At 38.6% G+C, this 20,803-nt stretch overlaps 1 protein-coding gene across 1 annotated transcript in view; it reads right to left on the bottom strand.

Annotated features, from left to right (window-relative positions):
* CSMD3 (CUB and Sushi multiple domains 3) overlaps positions 1 to 20,803 on the bottom strand; it is a 669,880-nt gene that overhangs the window by 312,216 nt on the left and 336,861 nt on the right. The window contains exons 16-18 of the mRNA XM_064441769.1: positions 10,816 to 10,998; positions 9,368 to 9,694; positions 2,608 to 2,802 (exon numbers count right to left, since the gene is read on the bottom strand). Coding sequence (XP_064297839.1) covers positions 2,608 to 2,802; positions 9,368 to 9,694; positions 10,816 to 10,998 — 705 coding nt within the window. The remainder of the gene's footprint in view (positions 1 to 2,607; positions 2,803 to 9,367; positions 9,695 to 10,815; positions 10,999 to 20,803) is intronic.

The following is a 20,803-nucleotide window of genomic DNA, read 5'->3' as shown; positions in this document are numbered from 1 at the left end:
ATCAATAAGAGCTTCTAGAGAAACCCAAATGCAAGAGGGAGGTTCACAGTATGTGAAAAAAAGGACTGGCCACTTGGCAGGAATCTAGGAATGTTGTCAGGGTATGCAGAGATGTGACGAGGAAGGCCAACGCCCACTTGGAATTAAATCTGGCAAGGCATGTCAAGGATAACAAGAAGGGCTTCTTTAAGTAGATGAGCAGTAAAAGGAAGACTGGGGAAACTGGGCCTGCTGCTGAACAAGGAAGGGGCCCTGGTGACGCAGGATGCAGAGAAACCAAAGTTACTAAATGCCTTCTTTGCCTCAGTCTTTACTGCTAAGGCTGGCCCTCAGGCATCTCACCCCCAGAGAAGTGAGGACAAATCTAGAGAAAGGAGGCTTCCCCTTAGTTGAGAAGGATTGGTTCAGAGATCACCTATGCAAACTGGATCCTCGCAAATCCGTGGACCCCAATGCAATGCACCTGTGAGTGCTGAGGGAGCTGGCGGATGTTCTTGCTGAGCCACTCTCCACCATCTTTGAAAGGTCGTGGAGGACAGGAGAGGTGCCCAAGGACTGGAGGACAGCAAATGGTCACTCCAACCTTCAAAAAGGGCAAGAAGGAGGACCTGGGGAACTACAGGCCAGTCAACCTCACCTCCATCCCTGGAAAGGTAATGGAAGAGTTTGTTCTGGAAGTCATCTACAGACATGCAGAAGAAAAGAAGGTTCTCAGAAATAGTCAACATGGATTCACCAAGGGGAGATCATGCTTGACCAACCTGATAGCCTTCTAGGATGGTGTGACTGGCTGGGTCAATGAAGGGAGAGCATAAAAAGGAGTGTGGCCAGCAGAGACAGAGAGGTTATCCTCCCCTTCTATTCTGCCCTAGTGAGGCCACATCTACAGTACTGTGCCCATTTCTGGGCCCCCCCAGTTTAAGAAGGACAGGGAACTGCTTGAGCAAGTCCAGCAGAGAGCTACCAAGATGATCAGGGGACTGGAACATCTCCCTTATGAGGAAAGGCTGAGAGACCTGGGTTTCTTCAGCCTGGAGAAGAGAAGACTGAGGGGAAATTTCATAAATACCTATAAATATCTGAAGAGTGGGTGTCAGGATGATGGGACTAGTCTCTTTTCAATAGTGCCCAGTGACAGGACAAGGGGCAATGGGCACAAGTTGGAACACAGGAAGTTCCAGCTAAACATGAGAAAAAACTCCTTTCCTGTGCGGGTGCCAGAGCAGTGGAACAGGCTGCCCAGGGAGGTTGTGGAGTCTCCTTCCCTGGAGACATTCAAACCCCTCCTGGACACGTTCCTGTGCCCCCTGCTCTGGGTGTCCCTGCTCCAGCAGGGGGTTTGGACAAGATGATCTCCAGAGGTCCCTTCCAATCCTTATCATTTTGTCATTCTGTGACTCTGTAAATCAAGTATTTTAAAATATAATTGCAAGTAACTTAATTCATTTTTTTTTCCCTTTAGGTGAAGACATGTTAAAATATAGACAATGAAACAAAGGTTATATTTTTATATATATTAGTATAAACAAGTCCAAGGAAATATCCATAACACTATGTTTTAGAGGCTGTGATGTATGGAAGTATTTAATATCTACAAATAGGAAGATCAATTGCTAAGAGAATCTTCCCCCGCCTAGGTGTCATGGTGGATAAAAGAAACATAGTCACTGCAATGAATAGCTAAAACTTCTCTAGTGTTTTTAAATACCATAGCCAACGTTTTGAAAATAAATCTTTATTATCAATTTTGTATCAGCAAACATCACTGAGCACTCAAATTATTTTAAATTGTTCATCTGTCTGAAGTAGGAAGTCAAGAGCTGAATTTTGAAGAAAACCTTCTGTATGAAACTGTGTGAAAATAATTCAGAAATAAAATAAGACCCAGAAAACCCCAGACTCCTGACTGCTTAAGAACTGAGTGACAAGTTGAACAAAATATTTAAATAACAAAGCTGAAGAACAGAAGCCTTCAATATACTAAAATAAGGTTCAGTGGAAACAGAAGGATTTTCTTATTTTATTCTCCCCTGCTATCTTTTTCTCCTAGGCATTAACAAGACCAATCATGATATTGACTGGGCTGGAATGCAAAAAAGCAGATATTAATATTTGTGTATTGCTAGCACTGAAGCTCATTGCTTTAAACAGTATCTCAAACTGGACAAATACAAGCTTTAAAAAGAAGAAAAAAAAAGGCAGGAGTGATCCTTTCAAGCACAAAATGTCTTTGAGAAATTGCAGTTCCACCAGTGCCAAATGAGAGCTACCTGAAAGTATGGACAGCGTAAACTATTCCTATTCCAGTCCTTCATTGGACTTCATTAGGTGATCCTTCATTGTTACAGAGGTTATATACAGTGCTCACATCGCTGATGTTTATGCCAATTGTTTCTGTGTTTTTCTTCTGTACTTATAACTGTTACAAGAAAAATTCACTCCTGCAGACGGGCTTATAATAAAAGCTCATGCCTTATTAGACTCCTTTATTAAGGACTAGGTTTTAGAGGAGCTTTGTGCTATCCATTTGCAAAAATCTGACCTTCATTTGGTGACAAAAGGCATTATATCAAGTTCTCCTGAATCAGAAAGAAATATTATACATACCTCCACACTTAGGAATAGGTCCACTCCACATTACTTTTCCATCCATTAGCATGCAAGTAATTGTTTCAGTTCCTTGTGTTTTAATAAATCCTTCCTCACATATAACAGAAATTGAGCTCCCCAGCTGAAAATTGTCGCCAAAACGCCGAGCGTTGATTGGTACTCCAGGATCAGGGCACTCGTTATGTCCAAAAGCTTTTCAAACAAAAAAAAAAAAAAAAGGGGGGGAGGGGGAGGTATAGTGTGATAACTCTTACAAGTAAGATGACATTTTTAGGATTTTATTCTGCTACTAAGAACAAACTATTTAAATTAGGAAACAGTACCAACAGTTGAAAATGTAAACTAGTATAGCAGCATGAATAGGGTTCACAAAAACTTTTTCAATACTTTTATGCACAGTTGTCAGTTTTAGGGAGAGGATTGATTGCCTGTTTTTCTTACTAGCTTCAGACAACACAGAGATAGATTTTCAATATCGTTATCTGTAAATGTAGATAAACGTTGACTCCACATATAGCTTGCTTGTGTATGGCACCAATTTATTAAGCCTGCAAAATCAGTGGATTGCTCTGTATTTCAGCTCACGAACTGAGAGTTGTGGCTGCTACCACTGCTCCTATGGAAGAGATTGTACTGTAGAGGATGGCTATGGGAGGCGAGAGAATGAAAGACAATCCTTCCCAACAACAGGAGTCACTCTCTTAGCCTAGCCTGGCTGCAGTTACCTTACTTGCTGAGTAAAATTCAGTCTGCCTATACCTCTGAAAAGCTTCATGGTGAAGCTGTAATATTATATACAAGCCTTAAACCAAAAAGAAAAAGCCCATAGGGGTATATCCTTAGTATTAATGTTTTACCCATCAACAACAGATCAAGAAACCATGGAAAAATTCCTTATGCAATATTACATGTAAAGAGGAGATCCAGTTTTCCTGGCATTTATACTCATCAGCTATCGTGATTGTACTTGTATTTTAAGTAGTATTTGGAAAAAAGCCAGGCAGCATAATCATGCACAGGGTGAGAGTGAAGTACTTTCAGTTCTGATATTAACTGAGAAGGGTGTTAAAAACCTGCATTTTTCATCAAAAACGTGAAGGGGAGGAACTGCAGAGATATCAAGAGACAGGTAGGAAAAACGAAGCTAACCATAACTCATCTGGTCTGCTCTGAAAGGTCTTTGGCAATAGGGCCAGAAAGGAGTTGTCCACTGGTGCGATTAATTGTTTTGGTAGATTGCCCTACAAAGAGTTTAGCTGGTAAAGCTAGGAATGGCTTTGAAGTAAATTTAACCCTTTCAGAGGAAAATATAAAGAAGAAACAGAAATTAAGAGAATATAAAATCATAAAGAGGTACTTCATAAGAAGAAATTGTGAAAGGTTGTTAAAAGATCCGTAAACAAATAGTAGGTTATTCAGTAGCATCACACGTAAACTCATACTTCTGTGTAGTATATAACAGTCTGAAGAATTTTCTTGGGAATTATTGAGACTGAAAAAGTCTAGCAGGAGGGAGTGCCAGCAAAAATGTGCCATGATGGATGTACCCTCTCATAGCAATAAAACAGACTAAAGCAATCTTTGGATATAAAAGCATCTGGGATTGTCAATGTCTTGGCCTACTGAGCTGAAATCACTCAAGTAATTACACTGATGTCAGAGGCCCACAGTTTGACCTTCAGCAGGTTGCTATGTAGTTCATAGGGTTGTAACTTTTGCTAGATAAAGCACAATTAAACAGTTGTGATGAAAACAGCAACAAAAAAAATTCTGCATAACAGGCAGAAACAGCAGATCTAAACTTATACAAAAATATTTACCCACCACCTCCAACACCCTTGCATTGCACAAATAAGCAACAGCTCAAAGCAGTCCAACAATCTGGAAGATGCTCCCCACCTCAAAAAATTCATCCACCTCAGCCTGAAGGGAGGTTGGCGTGACTGTGGCTTCTGGAATGCCTACCCATGGAGGACCAACAAGGACACCTGGGACCAAACTTTCCCAGCCAGAGCTGACGCGGTTCCTCCCAACCACTGACAATCTCTGCTTCTACCAGTGAGGAAAGGGGAGCTAGTGATAATCAGTCATGACTTTGTAGTCTTCTTTACATTAACTCCTTTGTCACATGCAATAAATATCCATTCTCTTTCACATGGCTCCAATTGCTGCATAGCAATTAATGTGTGCATTTTGTCTGTCCTGACCTAAACTAGGAAATCCAGACTGAACCAGAGTGACAATATAACCTCATTTCTTGTAATTTATGTGACTATATTCAGATATTGTGTGTGTGTAGTTCTGATCTTCATAATTCAACAAAGATGTAGATAAAGTGGGAATCATTCATAAAGGAGTCACACATATGATAAAAGACTCAGACTTTCCCTTAAATTGAGAAGTTCAATGCATATAGCTTATTAGAGGGAAGATCAAAGGATGACAGAGTTTATAAATACCTTCACAGAGACCAGAAATGTCATTAAGGGCTCTTGGGTTTAGGATATAAACTGGAAGCAAGGAGCCAGGTTTGAGTATGCAGTTCGATAGCAACTAAAACCATTGTAATTTCAGGTTGCTATGTTCCTGTGTTCTGGTGTACCCAGTAAAGCACTCTCTTGCCTCACTCCCCCTTTTGCATCAACAGTAGTGCATAGCTAGATATAAGTAAACCAATACAAAGATGTGACTAACTCACAGCCTTTTGAGTTCCCATTCCTTTGGGTTTTGGAACATTCTCTGCATTGTCCATTTTTAGGTCACATATTTCTGTGGGCTTGTCCCAAAATTTACCTCATTAGAAATTTTTTTCAGACTTGAAGTAACTCAAATATGAGACATTTGAAATCTAATTTTTGTTTACTTCCAACAAAAGTTGAATTTATGCTTAGTTTTACTGGAATAAGACTAATTATCTGAGATCTCATATGTTCCGGTAATAAAAATAAATATGGGATAAAAATAGTTTCTGAGAAATACTATTTAAAAATCAGATTATGTGGTAGTAACTCAGTTTTATTCTTCTCCATCCTATACCTCAAAAACATTAATGAAGTTATTTATGTTAGTAGCCTACATTCTTTTTAGAAAAAACTGATCATGTTGTACTTTTTCTGTGACATAGTTTCTACTTTGAAGGGGGCAAAAAGAGACTGACAGCTTTGAAATATACAAGCTGGAGTGTTAGCAGAAAATGGATATTTTTAATTAACTTTGGATTTACGCATGCCAAGACAGAGTGAAAATGATATTAATTCCTTTTTTATCCTCTCTCTTGGCCTTAAACTATGTATTATGGAAAGATTACTTCTGTAATTTATCAGATTGCAGCTGTCTTTACTGAAGAAAGATTAGACACATTTTCTGGAGTTATTTTTGCTTTTGTAAGTAGATTTTAACTACAGAGTTTAACAAACGCATACCTCCATTCTAGATTAATCACATCCATATAAAGAAATAAAAATATAAATGTGTTAAACTGCTCAAAAGTAGAAAAAACTTATTTAAAATTATTCTTTTCAGAGTGAGTGGGTTTCATTATACTACTGATAAAAGCTAATACTGCATTGTTACTTCTTTGTAAGAATTAAAATTGTACCATTTAGTACTGTCAGTGTGTACTTTAACTGATGTTAATTGAGAGATACCATAATCAGACTACCACATGCCCAAGGAAGTCTGCAAATTTTTTAAAGGACAAGAATTTCTTCTGATAAGTGTATTGATATGACATCGAAATATTAAACCTGAAGTCTTGACAGTGTTTGATGAATTGTGTTCCAAATAAAAAAAAAGAATAAGGATTATTCCACGCTAATCATCTGAATCTTTCATTTTTACTGTAAATCCAACTTTAACAGACCTATATTTAGTTCTAGTTCTGTAAAATGGGATGACGTGAGAATATCCATTTATACATAGGCCTAATTTTTATCCAGGAAGACTGCCTTAGATTCTCCAATATTTCTTTTTGGTTCTCTTCACTAGATTTAGGCTTGACATCATTGAGCACACTACAGTGAAAACTTAAAGTGCACAGAACACTTATAAATGTTAAAAGGACATAAAACAGAAGAAAGCATAGAGCAAATGTTAAACCTTCTGTTAAGAAACATGGATTCAATATCTCATTTTCATTATAACTAATTTTATTTTTCAATAGTACTTAATAAACCCAGTCATTCCAATATTTAGTTATGGTACTAAGACACCTAGCTACAGCTCAAAGTTTAGTTTGCAGTGATGACTGGTAGCTAAAGAAACCAGTAAGAAGACACCATATTTTCTTCATGCTTACATTTTATATTTGTGAGAAATGACCTGGGGATGAAGCAGATAAGATAAAGGGCTGGGAGCTGAAATATAAGACAATATCAGAAAAGGAATGTTTACACAGTAATCTGGTGTCAGTTTATCTCCTTCCTAGTCAGACAGCATTGTTCAAGGCAATTCTTACAAAATACTTATTTGAAAGACTGACAACCTAAACCAAACCAAAACAAAAGAGAGAGAAAAAAAAAAGATCAAGAGGTGAGCTACTATGCAAGGGAAGTAGAGAGCCACAGCGGAATTTAGTCCTTGTAATACTTTAAAAATATTAACATTCCTTAGAGAAAAATGTGGAGTCTCTCAATTACCAAGGTCACATAACCTCATTTCCTCTTAGGTTTAATGGATCCTTTCTATTTTATTCAGAGTAAGCATCTTCAACAGTAAGGACTATGGGTTTTTTTGTATAACCAAGCATGTAACACATTCTTCTGGGAAGCTCTCCTGCAAATCATGCAGTTGAAGATTCACTTCCATTCCAAGTAAGCCTCTGGAATTATCATATTCTTAGGTGTCAGGAGAAAGACAGGAACGGGACCAGTTACTTATGACATCAGAGTTTTGGGAATATCAAAATATCCATCGTCTTTTGCTTATTTTTTTGCCTGTTGGAATGGAAAACTACTCTGTTACCTCTACTATCAGAAAGAAGAAAAAAAAAAAAGCAAAGAAAATACAAATGTGTGAGGTAGGGCTGCTCTGGCTGGAGGATATGATGATCCACCCAATAGCCTCTCTCTTATTCTTACCACCCTCTACACATAATAGCAAGCCTTATGCTGTAGGCATTTTCTCTCCTTCCGATTTTTTTTCAAACTCCCCAAAAAACCCAACCTAGCTAAACCCAGTCCTCTCACTTCACTGCTGGGGTGGCAAAATCTAATTTTGCATATCATCCCAGGAAAGTTTCATGCTATGTTTTGCAGTTTCATTCATGTTTTGGGCTTACATTTTGTATCATCATGCCCGCCCTACCTGGGAACATGTCCTGCCTGGACTTTGGTGTGGGATAAATGCCAAATAATTTGATAGCAACGTACCATAGGCAGTTCTTCATATGTTCTTCAGAAGAAATGTAATTATTTTGCCAGCAAAAAGTAAGGTGAATAAGTGCTAATTGTATTTAGTACTGGAGAAGATATTTAATGTCACCTTCAGTTATTATGCTGTCAGGAAATGTAGTGCCAAGTAGTAAGTGTGGAGCTATGTATGGTTTTGGTTAGTTTTAACTTTTTCACTTCCTTAGGACAGAAGCAAGTGAAGTACGCAGAACTCCATTTTAATAGTAACTCTCTGTTTCTATGTAATAGATAAACTAAATAAAAAAGGTGACAGAAGATGCTGATTTCCCTTGCAAAAGCTACATATAGGTAGGTACGATTCAGAGCGCTCAAGACAGAAGCCCAACTACTTTTTACTGCAGTTGCTCTGAATAGCAGTCTAAAAATTTCTCTCCCTGTGGCTGTTACAGCTGCCTATTAAAAGTGTATTATTCAGGATACAATTAATATGAATTTACTTCCAGGCTATATGTGAGCATAACCAGAATAACCAGAGTAAGTAATGACAGTATGTCAGTATTCTTCTTAACATTGTAATGGTGCAGCCAGGCACAACATATAAGCATTTTACATAGGCATGTGAGCAATTTGATCACCAAAAGGGCAAAGATAGATGGAGTAGTTGCACACTGAAAGCATCCAGGTAGAAAAAAACTGCTGAACAAAAGATAAGATAAGCACAAAATTCTGCAAATAGGCCAGGCTTCCTCCTGAATGCACACGGCTGACTAGCAAGACTAAAAATGGACAAGGTAAGTAGTACCAGGAAAACAGAAGACCTTCTTTTCTGGGAATGGGAATAATAGTTTAAAATCATCAGCCATGAGGAAGGTAAAACAGAGAAAAAGATGACAAGCCTATTGTGGTTTGACTTCTCTTATCAAAGAGCTCCTACGGCTGCCCACCTTAACCACGGTGACTAGGAGCTAGCATGGACTGCAGCCATCAGCTCCAGGGTATTATATACATTCACAGCTAAACTAGGATACAAGTATTCCAGAGTAACAGTTTTGTACATTTAGTAATGGTGATTAACATTACATAGGATTTAACCAGCAGCAGAAAGTGTGCTCTTAGCAATTTAATAAAGTTCTGCTTTACAATTTGAAACTGACCTGATTTGTCAGTCTTCTAAACACTCCCATCACAATGATCTCTAATGCCATAAATGATAAATATACATGTATTTTCAGCCCTAACACTGTATTTGAAAGACAATCTAAACACCTAAATTAGGTAGTTGTAGGTATATAGGATTTGTTTAAAGGAGTGTTAACATAATGTCATTTTTACTTAATTATGCATAGCTCCTGAACTGTATGTTGAAAACAAAACACACGTATACATTAAAAAATACTATTACTCACTGTTATAAGTGATGTTAAATCCACGCCCTGACATTGAATGGTCAGCTTGAAATTCCAGACGCAAAATATGACCATTACTGGTAAGATGGGAAGGAACTTCAGCACCAGTAAATGTTCCTATTATTGGGGAATCTGGAGAGTCTCCATCTTTAACTGCAAGGAAGTCAAACTGAGATTCCAAGTCAAAGTCATTAAAAGAGAGATGGATTCTGCTCCCAGGGTCTGAAATTATCGTCCAGATACAGTTTAAATTATTCCCATATCCCTCTGGATAATCAGGTGAAAGAACTGTTCCCATTGGTGCAGTGAAATTGGAAAGGCAAGGAACTGCCAAAAAAGAGAGGAAAAAATAAGATAATAGAATAAAACATTTCAATAGGGGTTTATTTTATTAGTAAGAATTTGTAAGAGATCCCTAAACTTGTTGATTACCTCAGATGAATAATTCCATATTAGTTATGTTCTGTGAAGTCAGAAAGTTCTTTTATTTTCCTTCTTATTCCCTTCCCCTCAATAGAACTACCTCCCAAGCAGAGCCCCGAGGTAATAAAGAACATCTTTGTTGCATTGGAAGCCCACAACAGTCCTTACAATTTACCCATGTTCAACAATCCTTAATCAGTTGGCACCACTTATTTTCTCCTTTAGGGTACTGTATAGATGAACAGACCTCTCACTAAGCACATTAAAGAGGCAGAAAATCGATAGCACCGTTATCATTTGTTGTTTACACAGAAGCACAAGAAATTAACTAGCCTCAGAGAGACAACAGAGTTGTTTTGTTGTTATCAGGATAACATTTTATATTCAACCATTGCAGTTAAGCCATATTAAATTGGGTTGCAGGGATGAAAGCAACTGATTACACTCTGAATATATTTGATCTATACTATTCTAGAGGAAATGTTAAGAAAGGTGTTGCCACAAATATGTATCCCAACGTTGGTTTTACTAATGCTGTATAATATAACTGGAAAAGAGCTATAAACATCTATGATCATTTAAGTGCTAAAATATATTAATATATAATACATAGGGGGAAAAATGTAAATAATTTAAACCCTTGATTACGATTCAGCAACTTCTAATCTAAGGAAATATATTAATTTATAAGAGTTGCTGTAAAAAGTGTGTCATACATATAAAATCTACAGAATCCTACAAGAAAGCCAATAATAAAATATTATACCAAATAACATAAACACAACTGCTGTAATGGTTGCTAGTAAAAGAAAAATATATTTTAGTAGTTCTAGAACCCATCTTGAGCATAATCATTAGGTAAACCCACCATTGAACAGAAGTAAATTCATCCTGTCAGTGGAATTAACGGCATTTGCTAACTCTGCAATCAGTCACACAAATTATTACTTATAAGATAAAAAATATAATATTACATATTAAAAACAATAATAAAAACAATAATAAAAAAAAGATTCAGTACATACAGATACAGATTGGTATGTTTGCAGACCACTGGTTGTTTTCTTGGCAAATGATAGATTTCTCTCCAATTAATTCAAATCCAAACTGACACTCAAACCTTAAAACATCACGGTTAGAAAATCCATCCCCTTCTCTGATACCATACAACGGTGTTCCAGGATCCCCACAGCTTTCCTTTTCGATTTCTGTTGAAATAAATAAGGAATTTATTTCTAGAAGAATAAAACAAACTCCCTGTGGGTATATTCACACATCTAGAAAATAACTATACATTATTATAAGTAAATGAAAATCAGATGCATAACAACTGTTGCTGAAACGCACCACCGAGTCTGTTTCTGTACTCCAGCTTTTTAAGGAGGAAATTCTGTGTAAGTATCTTAGGAAAATCAGAGCTCTTTGTGTTAATAGAGTACTTGAAATTAAAAGGAAATGAGGAAAATTCTTACTGCTTTATTTTATTTTGTAAAATTTTAGGCAATAATAAGTAAAATACCATTTGTAGTACCTGAGCGCTTAAAACTAGCAACAGAGACCCGCTGTGTAAACACTTTCTATTTTCCAATTCAGCTTAAACTGATGAACCAATGACATGGCAAAAAAAGGGATTAGTGACACAGAAAGAATTGCCCAAAGTCAAAAGGAGGCTATACATAAATATATAAGTATATATGCACATATGTACACACTTATATACACATGTATTATGTATGCACGTGCAAAAATAACTTCTCTATACTCAAATTACATTTTACCTCAGTGGGCTTAACTACAAGGTATCTGAATAGTTCTCTCCTATTTCTACAGTTGTTACAGCTATGATGTTCTCTCGAATTACTTACTGTCCTGAACTTTTGCTGGTAGTTACAAGCATGCAGGGATCTTCTAAAAAGCATTTCTCACCCATATGCATTTCACAATCTCATAGGGCAATTCAATCTGGAATCATAGAACCGTTTTGGTTGGAAGGAACTTTAACAATCATCTAGTTCCAACTCCCCTGCCATGAGAGGGACACATTCCACTAGATCAGGTTGCTCAAAGCCTCATCCAACCTGGCCTTGAACATTCCCAGGGAGGGAGCATCCCCATCTTCTCTGGGCAACCTGGTCCAGTGTCTCACCACCAGTAAAGAATTTTTTCCTAATATCTAATAAAAATCTACTCTCAGTTTAAAACTGTTACCCTTCATCTTATCACTACACTCCTTTATAAAGAGTCTCTCCCCATCTTTTCTGTATGCCCCCTTCAGGTACCAGAAGGTTGCTGTAAGGTGTCCCTGAAGCCTGCTCTTCTTTAGGCTGAACAACCCCAACTATCTCAGCCTGTCCTCACAGGGCAGGTGTTCCCACCCCCTAATCATCACTGTGGCCCTCCTCTGGACCTGCTCCAAGTCCAATTCTGTCTTGTGCTGGGGCCTTCAGAGCTGGACACACTACTCCAGGTGGGATCTCAGAGGAATAGAGGGGAGAATCACCTCCTTCTCCCTGCTGGCTGTGCTTCTTTTGATGCAGCCCAGGATGTGATTGGCTTTCTGGGCTGTGAGTGCACCCTGACAGCTCATATTCAGTTTTTCATCCCCCAATACTCCCAAGTTCTTTTCCTCAGTGCTGCTCTCAAGCCACTCTTTGCCCAGTCTATATCTGTGTTTGGGATTGCCCCAAGCCAGATGCAGGACCTTGCACTTAGCCTTGTTGAACCTCATGAGGTTCACATGGGCCCACCTCACTAGCCTGTCAAGGTCCCTCTGGATGGCATCTCTTCCCTCTAGAGTATCAGCCACACCACTCAGGTTGATGTCATGCACAAACTCACTGAGGGTGCACTCATTCCCACTGTCCACGTCACCGACAATGATGATACTGGTCCCAGTACAGACCCCTGAGACACCAGCCATCACTGGTGTCCACTTGTACATTGAACCACTGACCGCAACACTTTGAGTGTGACCATCCAGCAATTCCTTATCCACCAAGTAGTCCACCCATTAAATCCATGTCTCTCCATTTTAGAGACAAGATTGTTGTGTGGGACAGTATCAAATTCTTTGCACAAGTCAAGGCAGATTATGCCAGTTGCTCTTCCCTTATCCACCAATGCTGTAACCCCATTGTAGAAGGCCACCAAATTTGTCAGGCATGATTTGCCTTTAGTGAGTCTATGTTGGCTGTCACCAACCACCTCCTTATTCTTCATGTGCTTTAGTGTAATTTCCAGGAGCTCCATGAACTTGCTAGTCACAGAGGTGAGACTGACTGGCCTGTAATTCCCTAGGTCTTCCTTTTTCCTTTTTTAGAAATGGATGTCATGTTTCCCTTTCCAGGCACTGGGAACTTCACCAGTCTGCCATGAGTTTTCAAAGGTGATGAATAGTGGCTTAGCAACTTCATCTAACAGTTCCCTCAGGACCCTTGGATACATCTCATCAGGTCCCATGGACTTGTGCACATTCAGGTTCCTTAGATGATCTCAAACCTTATCTTCTCCTACAGTGGGGTAGTACTTCATTCTCCTAGTCCCTGCCTTTGGATTCTGTGTGTTGGGCAGTGTGGCTAGAGCACCTGCTGGTGAAGACTGAGGCAAAAATGTTGTTGACTACCTCAGCCTTCTCCACATCAGTTGTAGCCAGGTCTCCCATTTCACTCATCAGGGTGAGTACAGTTTCCTTCATCTTATTTTGCTGTTCTATGTACTTGAAGAAACCCTTCTTGTTACTTTTCATGTCTCTAGCCAAATTCAGCTCCAGCTATGCCTTGGCTTTCCTAATCCCCTCCCTGAGGTCCCGTGGAAGGGACTTCAGGAGGTCTCCAGGCCAGGCTTCTGCTCAAAGGAAGCTCAGCTCTGAGGTCAGACCAGGTTTCTTGGGGCTTTATGCATTTGGCTCTTGAAAACCTCCCAGGATGGCGACTGTTCTGGGCAACCTGTTCTACTGCTTGACTGTACACATGGGGAAAAGTTTTTCCTTATATCCAGCCTAAACTTCTCTGGTTCTAGCATATGCTCACTGTCCCCCCATCACGTACCAGTGTAAAGAGACTGCCTGTCTCAGTAACCTTCTCACAGCTACTGGCAGGCTGATATTAGACCCTACTTCTACAGGCTGAACAAGCCCAGCTCCCTCAGGTGCTCCAGCACCTCTAGTGCTCCAGGAGTCCTCATAAGTGCTCCAGCCCCTGATCACCTTGGCGGGCTTCCACTGAGCTCACTTCTGTTAATCAGTCTCTCAAAACTGGATAGTCTTTTCTAGATGGAGCGTAAAGAGGGCAAAGTAAAGGAGAGTAATAACTTCCATCAATTTGTGCACCTGTTAATCGAGCCCAGGATGATTTTGACCTTCTCTGCTGCCAAGGCTTGCTGCTGGTTTACAGTCAGTCTGCTGTCCACCAGCGCATCAAGGCTCTTTCTGGAGAGCCACTCCCCAGCCTTTACTGCATGCAAGAGTTATTCATTCCCAGGTGCAAGACTCAGCACTTGCCCCTGTTAAATTTCATAGAGCTCCTGTAGGCCCCTTCCTCTGGACTGTATAAGTCCCTCTGGATAGCAGCACTGATCTTGAGCAAGTTCAACTGTTTCTCCCAATTAGATGTCATCCTCAAACCTGATGATAATGCACTTAATAGCCTCCCCACAGTGAATGACAAAATGGAATATCCAAAAGTAGACTCCTGTGGTACTTTTCTTGCTCCTGGCCTCCAGTTCAGTATGACCCCTTAACCACTATCCTCTATCCTATCACACAGCCTGTTTGGGTTTTTGGTGGTTTTTTGTTTGTTTGTTTTTTGAGGTATTTTTGCGGGGGGGGTGTTTGTTTGGTTTGGCTTTGGGCTGGATTTTGTTTGTTTTGGGTTTTTTTGTCACCCATCCAGTTATCTCCTACAGTATTCTTGCATCCAGTTCAGGACATAATATTCACATATACGACTCCGGATGAGTGGACAGAGAGAAAAGCCTTGATAACGTTGAGGTGGGCAGCATCCACTGCTCTCCCCTTGTCCAGCAACCTAGTGATTTATTATAAAAGAACAATCAGCCTTCTCAGGTGTGATTTACCCTTGATATATTCATTCTAGCTCTTCCCAATCACTTTCTTCTCCTGCCAGGAAATGGCTTCCAGGAGGATGTGATCTGTGTTTTCCCCAGGAATTGAAATAATGGTCAGCCTGCAGTTGCACAGGTCAAGCTTTTGGTTTTTGTTGAAGATCATGCAACTTTTTTTTCCAGTTTTTGGAGATCCCTTCTAAGTTCGAGAAACTGTCAAAGATGATAAAAAGTGGCCTTGCAAGGAGATTCACCAGATCTTTCAGCACGCTTGGATGCAGTCGGTTAGTTCTTATAAAGAAAATGTCTTGTTATGTATTGTAAAGAAAATGCTGTGCTCAAGATATGAAACTTAGGAATGCATTCATCATCTACAAACAGAGGAAATATAGTACATAGGTAATGAAAATTCAGTACAAAATGTTTTTTTCAGAAACGTCTTTCGTGAGAGAAGTTAAATATAAAAAGGACAGAAAAATTGAAACAAAATTAATTTTTCACATATAACAATAATAGCATCAAATACCCCTGAACCATAGTTCTAAAATTTCTCTTTAAAGGTCTTGCTACCACTTTTTTTATGTTTCCATATTTGGTAGTTTCACTATAAGAAAAAAAAATACCAACCAGCAAGTGTGATTCAAAGGATGAGGCAAAGGCTGATGTACTTAATGAGTTCTTTGCCTCAGTCTTTAATAGTAAGACCAGTTGTTGTCTGGGTACACAGCCACCTGAGCTGGGAGAGAAGGATGGGGAGCAGAATGGTCCCCCCATAATGCAAGGGGAAATGGTTAATGACCTGGTACACCACGGTCGTACACATACATGGATGTACACATACACGTCTATGGGGCTGGATTGGATCCACCCAAGAGTACTGAAGGAACCGGCAGAAATGCTCACCAAGCCGCTTTCCATCACTTATCAGCACTCCTGGCTAACTAGGGAGGTCCCAGCTGACTGGAGATAAGAAAAAGTGAAACCCATCCTCAAGAAAGGCCGGAAGCAGAATCTGGGGAACTACAGGCCTGTCAACCTGATGTCAGTGCCAGGGAAGGTAATTGAGTAGATCATCTCGGCTGCCATCACATGGCACATACAGGATAACCAAGTGATCAGACCCAGTTAGCATGGATTTAGGAAAGGCAGGTCATGCTTAACTAACCTGATCTCCTTCTATGACAAGATAACCCACTTTTGGATGAGGGAAAGGCTGTGGATGTTGTCTACCTGGACGTTAACAAAGCTTTTGACACCACTTCCCACAGCATTCTCCTGGAAAAGCTGGCTGCTCATGGCTTAAGAGAGGTGTACACTTCAATGGGTAAAAAAATGGCTGGATAGCAGAGCCTAGAGAGTTGTGGTAAATGGAGTTAAATCCAGTTGGCAGCTAGTCACAAGCAGCGGTCTCCAGGGCTCAGTTTTGGGGCCAGTCTTTTTTAATGTCTTTATCAATGAACTGGATGAGGGGATCGAGCGCACCCTCAGAAAGTTTGCAGGTGACATCATGTTGTGCAGGAGTATTGATCTGCTGGAGGGTAGGAAGGTTCTTCAGAGGGATCTGGACAGGTTGGATCAATCATCTGAGGCCAGCTGTATAGGGTTCAACAAGGCCAAGTGCCGAGTCCTGCGCTTCGGTCACAACCACCCCATGCAGCTTCACAGACTTGGGGAAGAGCAGCTGGAAAGCTGCCCGGCAGAGAAGGACCTGGGAGTATAGGTCAACAGCTGGTTGAACATGAGCCAGCAGTGTGCCCAGGTGGCCAAGAAGACCAATAGCCTTCTGGCTTGTGTCAGGAATAGTGTGGCCAGCATGACTAAGGAGGTGATTGTGCCCCTGTACTTGACACTGGTAAGTCTGCATCTCAAATACTGGTTCAATTTTGTGCCCCTCACTAAAAGAAAGACATTGAGGTGCTGGAGTGGGTCCAGAGAAAAGCAATGAAGCTGGTGAAGGGTCTGACGAGCAAGCCTTATGAAGAGTAGATGATGGAACTGGGGTTGTTTAGTCTGGTGAAAAGGAGGCTGCGGGGAGACCGTATCACTCTCTGCAACTGCCTGAAAGGAGGTTGTGGTGAGGTGGGTGTTGGTCTCTTCTCCCAAGTAACAAGAGGAGATTGCCTCAGGCTATGCCAGGGGAGGTTTAGATTGGATATTAGGAAATATTACTTCACCAAAACGTTTGTCAAGTATTGGAACAGGCTGCCCAGGGAAGTGGTTGAGTCGCCATCCCTGGAGGTATTTAAAAGATGTGTAGGTGTGGCATTTAGGGACATAGTTTAGTGGTGGACCTGGCAGTCCTAGGTTGATGGTTGGACTTGGTAATCTTAAAGGTCTTATTCAACCTATACAATTCTGCATTTCCGTGTTTTGATTTGACCTCAAAAAAATTTTCTAGGGTCATATTGTCAGCAACATGCATGTAATTTCTCAAACCTTCAGCTATTAATTCTCTGAATAGAACTGAAATGTGGCAAATGGAAATAGCGAGCATTCCATTTCAACAAGGAAATGAAAAAGAGTTGAAGATTATTTTAAAAAAGACTTCATGGAAATTTGAAAGGCTTTATTATTCTCTTTGATTTTAAAAAAAAACAACAACAAAACAAAACCATCTAACAAAAAAGCAAAACAAAAATCATTGTTTCTTATTGCTGTATTTTTCAAACACATCTAGGAAAAGAATAATATCATTCATAATTTCAAACAGAGAAAAAACAGGTTCAAACTCTCCCCAGAAGACAGACCCCCAATAAAAGTTATAGCTGTCCTGAAAAAAATACCGTAAGATATCCCAAAGAAGACACAAACTCACTCCTCCTATCTTCATAGTTGATGAGACTGTTAATGTCAAACCTACAGAACTACTCAGTTTTAACTACCTAAGAAATACAGAGTTTTCCTAGACTGTGCTGGTAGGGTAATATTATTCTGAATGCCTAAGTCACCTTGTATTTAATTTGGGAAAACAAATGTGTTCTGTAAACTAGTTCTCCCAGAAGTGATTACATCAAGTAACTTAATGTAGTTTTCTCATAGAATGTATGCTAGACAGTAAATGGCTTTATACCTACTTATATTTATTCTCCTTTGTAGCTGGGCCAATGGCTTTCTCTAATTATTATTTTATCCTAAATAACAAGAGTTTCCACATTTTTGTCAAATTTAAACTGATATATAGCTGAGAAAAGCTGATACAGTGAGCTTGCTCATCTTGTTTTCTATCAGACGTCCCTGTTAGGAAGACTTAAAGGAACTGATTTGCATTCAAAAAATCCTTAGGCGGAGTATAATTATTTACAGGAGTTAGCTGGAAAAAAATTTACTATTTTCCTTTATCCTATGTGATTGCTCTTTTGAGAGATTACATCCATAGGCTTACATTTCTTTTGCTTTCATAAGTGGAACTAAGTTGAACAACAAGTTATTTCAATGACAGTTTTACATGAAATAAATCATCCCTAAACCCCATTCATATCTGTCTACATTTGTAGAAATCCTTCCTTTATTACTTTAACCTTTTTTGCACGCTTTGCTTACACCACTTTTGTACTCTGTAAACTTCATGTTAGTATCAGTTCATTCCTGAATTCGAAATGGAATATTTTTGTGTCGTTACTTAGTTGTCCTTAGGAGAAGAAATGTTACAGTTAGGTTTGGTTTTTTGTTGTTTGGTTTTTTGGGGTTTTTTTGATTGAAGTGCAAATAGCTTTTAGATTTGTTTAGAGAATGTCAACAAACTTTCTTTGAAACTGACAGAAAAAAAATACGGCTTACTGGGCTTTTGTCAGATAATCATATTTTAAATAACATGAATTTAGGAAAGACCACTATTTCATCTTTGTTTGAAGTCACTAAGGGGGCAAATTACATTCATATTTACATTTTTACTGCTATCTCTACTACTCTTGTTTCAGCTTCCCTGTATTGCTTATTTGTTTCAACAATTCCTACAAAGTTAGGTTCAGAGCCTGACAAAGTCTCATTTAAGGATAAACTCACACTAGTCCCTCATTGTAAATAATTCATTTATGATAAACAGAAATTATTTATGGTTGTTTAAGATCAGCAGAAGAAACAGTGAGTTTCCAAACAGGTCAGTTAGTAATGCCATAGTTAAAACTTAAAAATACAAAATTAGAAACTTTGGTATGAGTCACCAAATAGTGAAGAGAAATAAAAGGTATTATGGGCTATGGTCTTGGAACATAGCTTGAATTCCTACCAAGAAAGCTACACTTAAGAGTCCACTGCTTTAATGTTTTAGTTGGACTAAAAATATCACTAATTATAATACGTTCTTTCATATAATGCACAGGTATACCAAAGCTGCAGTTCACAGCAGAAGTTGTTATAGGGTGTATTTTAGTGGAAACACTATTTCTACAGGATATTGCATAACATAAGCTTTTGGAATAAGTTTATTACATATAATGACTACCTTTGAAAAGTCAAAAGTAATTTTACTGCTTAATCACATTTTTGTAATTTTATTTTATATTTTGGTTACTTTGGATTTTAAAATGTTGATTTGTGTTCTCTTTTATGATTTGTCCTGCTTTTTGAGATTCACAGTTTGTGTTGGCTACAGTAACAGATAACTAGGATGGATTTCTCCTTTCCTGTGGTCATTACTACTGACTTATAGATCTGTGATCCAAAAGACAACTATTGCTATTTGTGTCTAAGGAAAAAAAAATACAACAAACACTTATGCTAATATTATTTCTGTTAGATAGTCCTTTCTTTCTTTGTAGTCTTATAAGAAAAGAGAAGCACCTCTAAGCATAAATACAGTTTGTTAAATGTGATAATAATGAATGAGGCATGATCTTTTGAGATGTTTAAAACTTTTGAGAGGGAAAAAAAACATTTTTTTTAAAGAAATTATTTCACATAGAAGGACATTAACAGTAAAAGGAGGCAGGATTTCTCTTGATGTCAGAGATATAACTTTTTAAAAAGACTAACTCCTGTTGAGAATGTTTAGGATACTCATTGTTTTGGAGACTTCATCATACAAAATTGATAAATTTGTAGTCACAGTGCACTGAATGGAGCTTATAATTGCCAACATGTTTTTTAACAATAAAACCTAGAAAACCTATCAAAATAAGGGAAAAATAAAAGTAAAACAGAACAAAAATTAAGGTAACAATTTCATTTTGTTTAATATTATCCTTTATTAATTTTGGCATTATTAATTTTGGGCATCTCACTGATGGGTTCTGTAGATGTCCCTTCACTGATACGCTGAAAGGAGAGCCCAAAGCAACAGTAGCTACCAGTATAGGGATACCAAGATAGGAATGTTCTTTTTATCTTATTCTCTGTCTTTGTGAAGGACAGGCACATTCTGGAGGTGACTAAATGGGCCTTGGGGAAAATAAATGGTTACTTACTACATAAATGCGTTTTGACAGAGTCACACTGAAGTTAGGGTTTGAAGAGGTAACTTGTCTATATTTCCCTCTTGTAACTTGAGGGAAAATAAAGGATAAGAATGTGATTTTTATAAGTGAAAACAATTTTGAAAGAAAAGTGATCACTGGTGCGTGGTGAAAAAGCACAATACTGAAGATTTGCTATCACTTCAGCAGAGAATCAAAATCTATACTGTCAGGGGAATACCAGGCAAAGACCAATCTCTCTTTAACCACATTTTAGAATAATGACTGCTTTTTGTTTCACTGACCATATCAATAGAAACATGACAGACAACTAGATTTGCTTTGTCATTAGTAGAATTGCATTTGCATTCAGTGCTTGCTGTTTGTTGCAACAAAGCATACCGGTTTAACTAAATACTAGTATGTGAAAAGAAACAGTTTTAGTATGTAATTCAAAAAGAACAAAGCTGGCTGTTCAATATTTGAATTTGCTGTGTCAAAAGCTACAATCATTTGGCGTCATATATTGATGCACTGACATTTTGCAAGATAAGGGGGGAAA

The sequence above is a fragment of the Phalacrocorax carbo genome, chromosome 2 (assembly GCF_963921805.1).
Source record: "Phalacrocorax carbo chromosome 2, bPhaCar2.1, whole genome shotgun sequence".
In the NCBI taxonomy this organism is placed as follows: Eukaryota; Metazoa; Chordata; class Aves; order Suliformes; family Phalacrocoracidae; genus Phalacrocorax; species Phalacrocorax carbo.
Note: the sequence above shows the minus strand (reverse complement) of the source record. Positions and strands in the feature narration are given on the sequence as shown.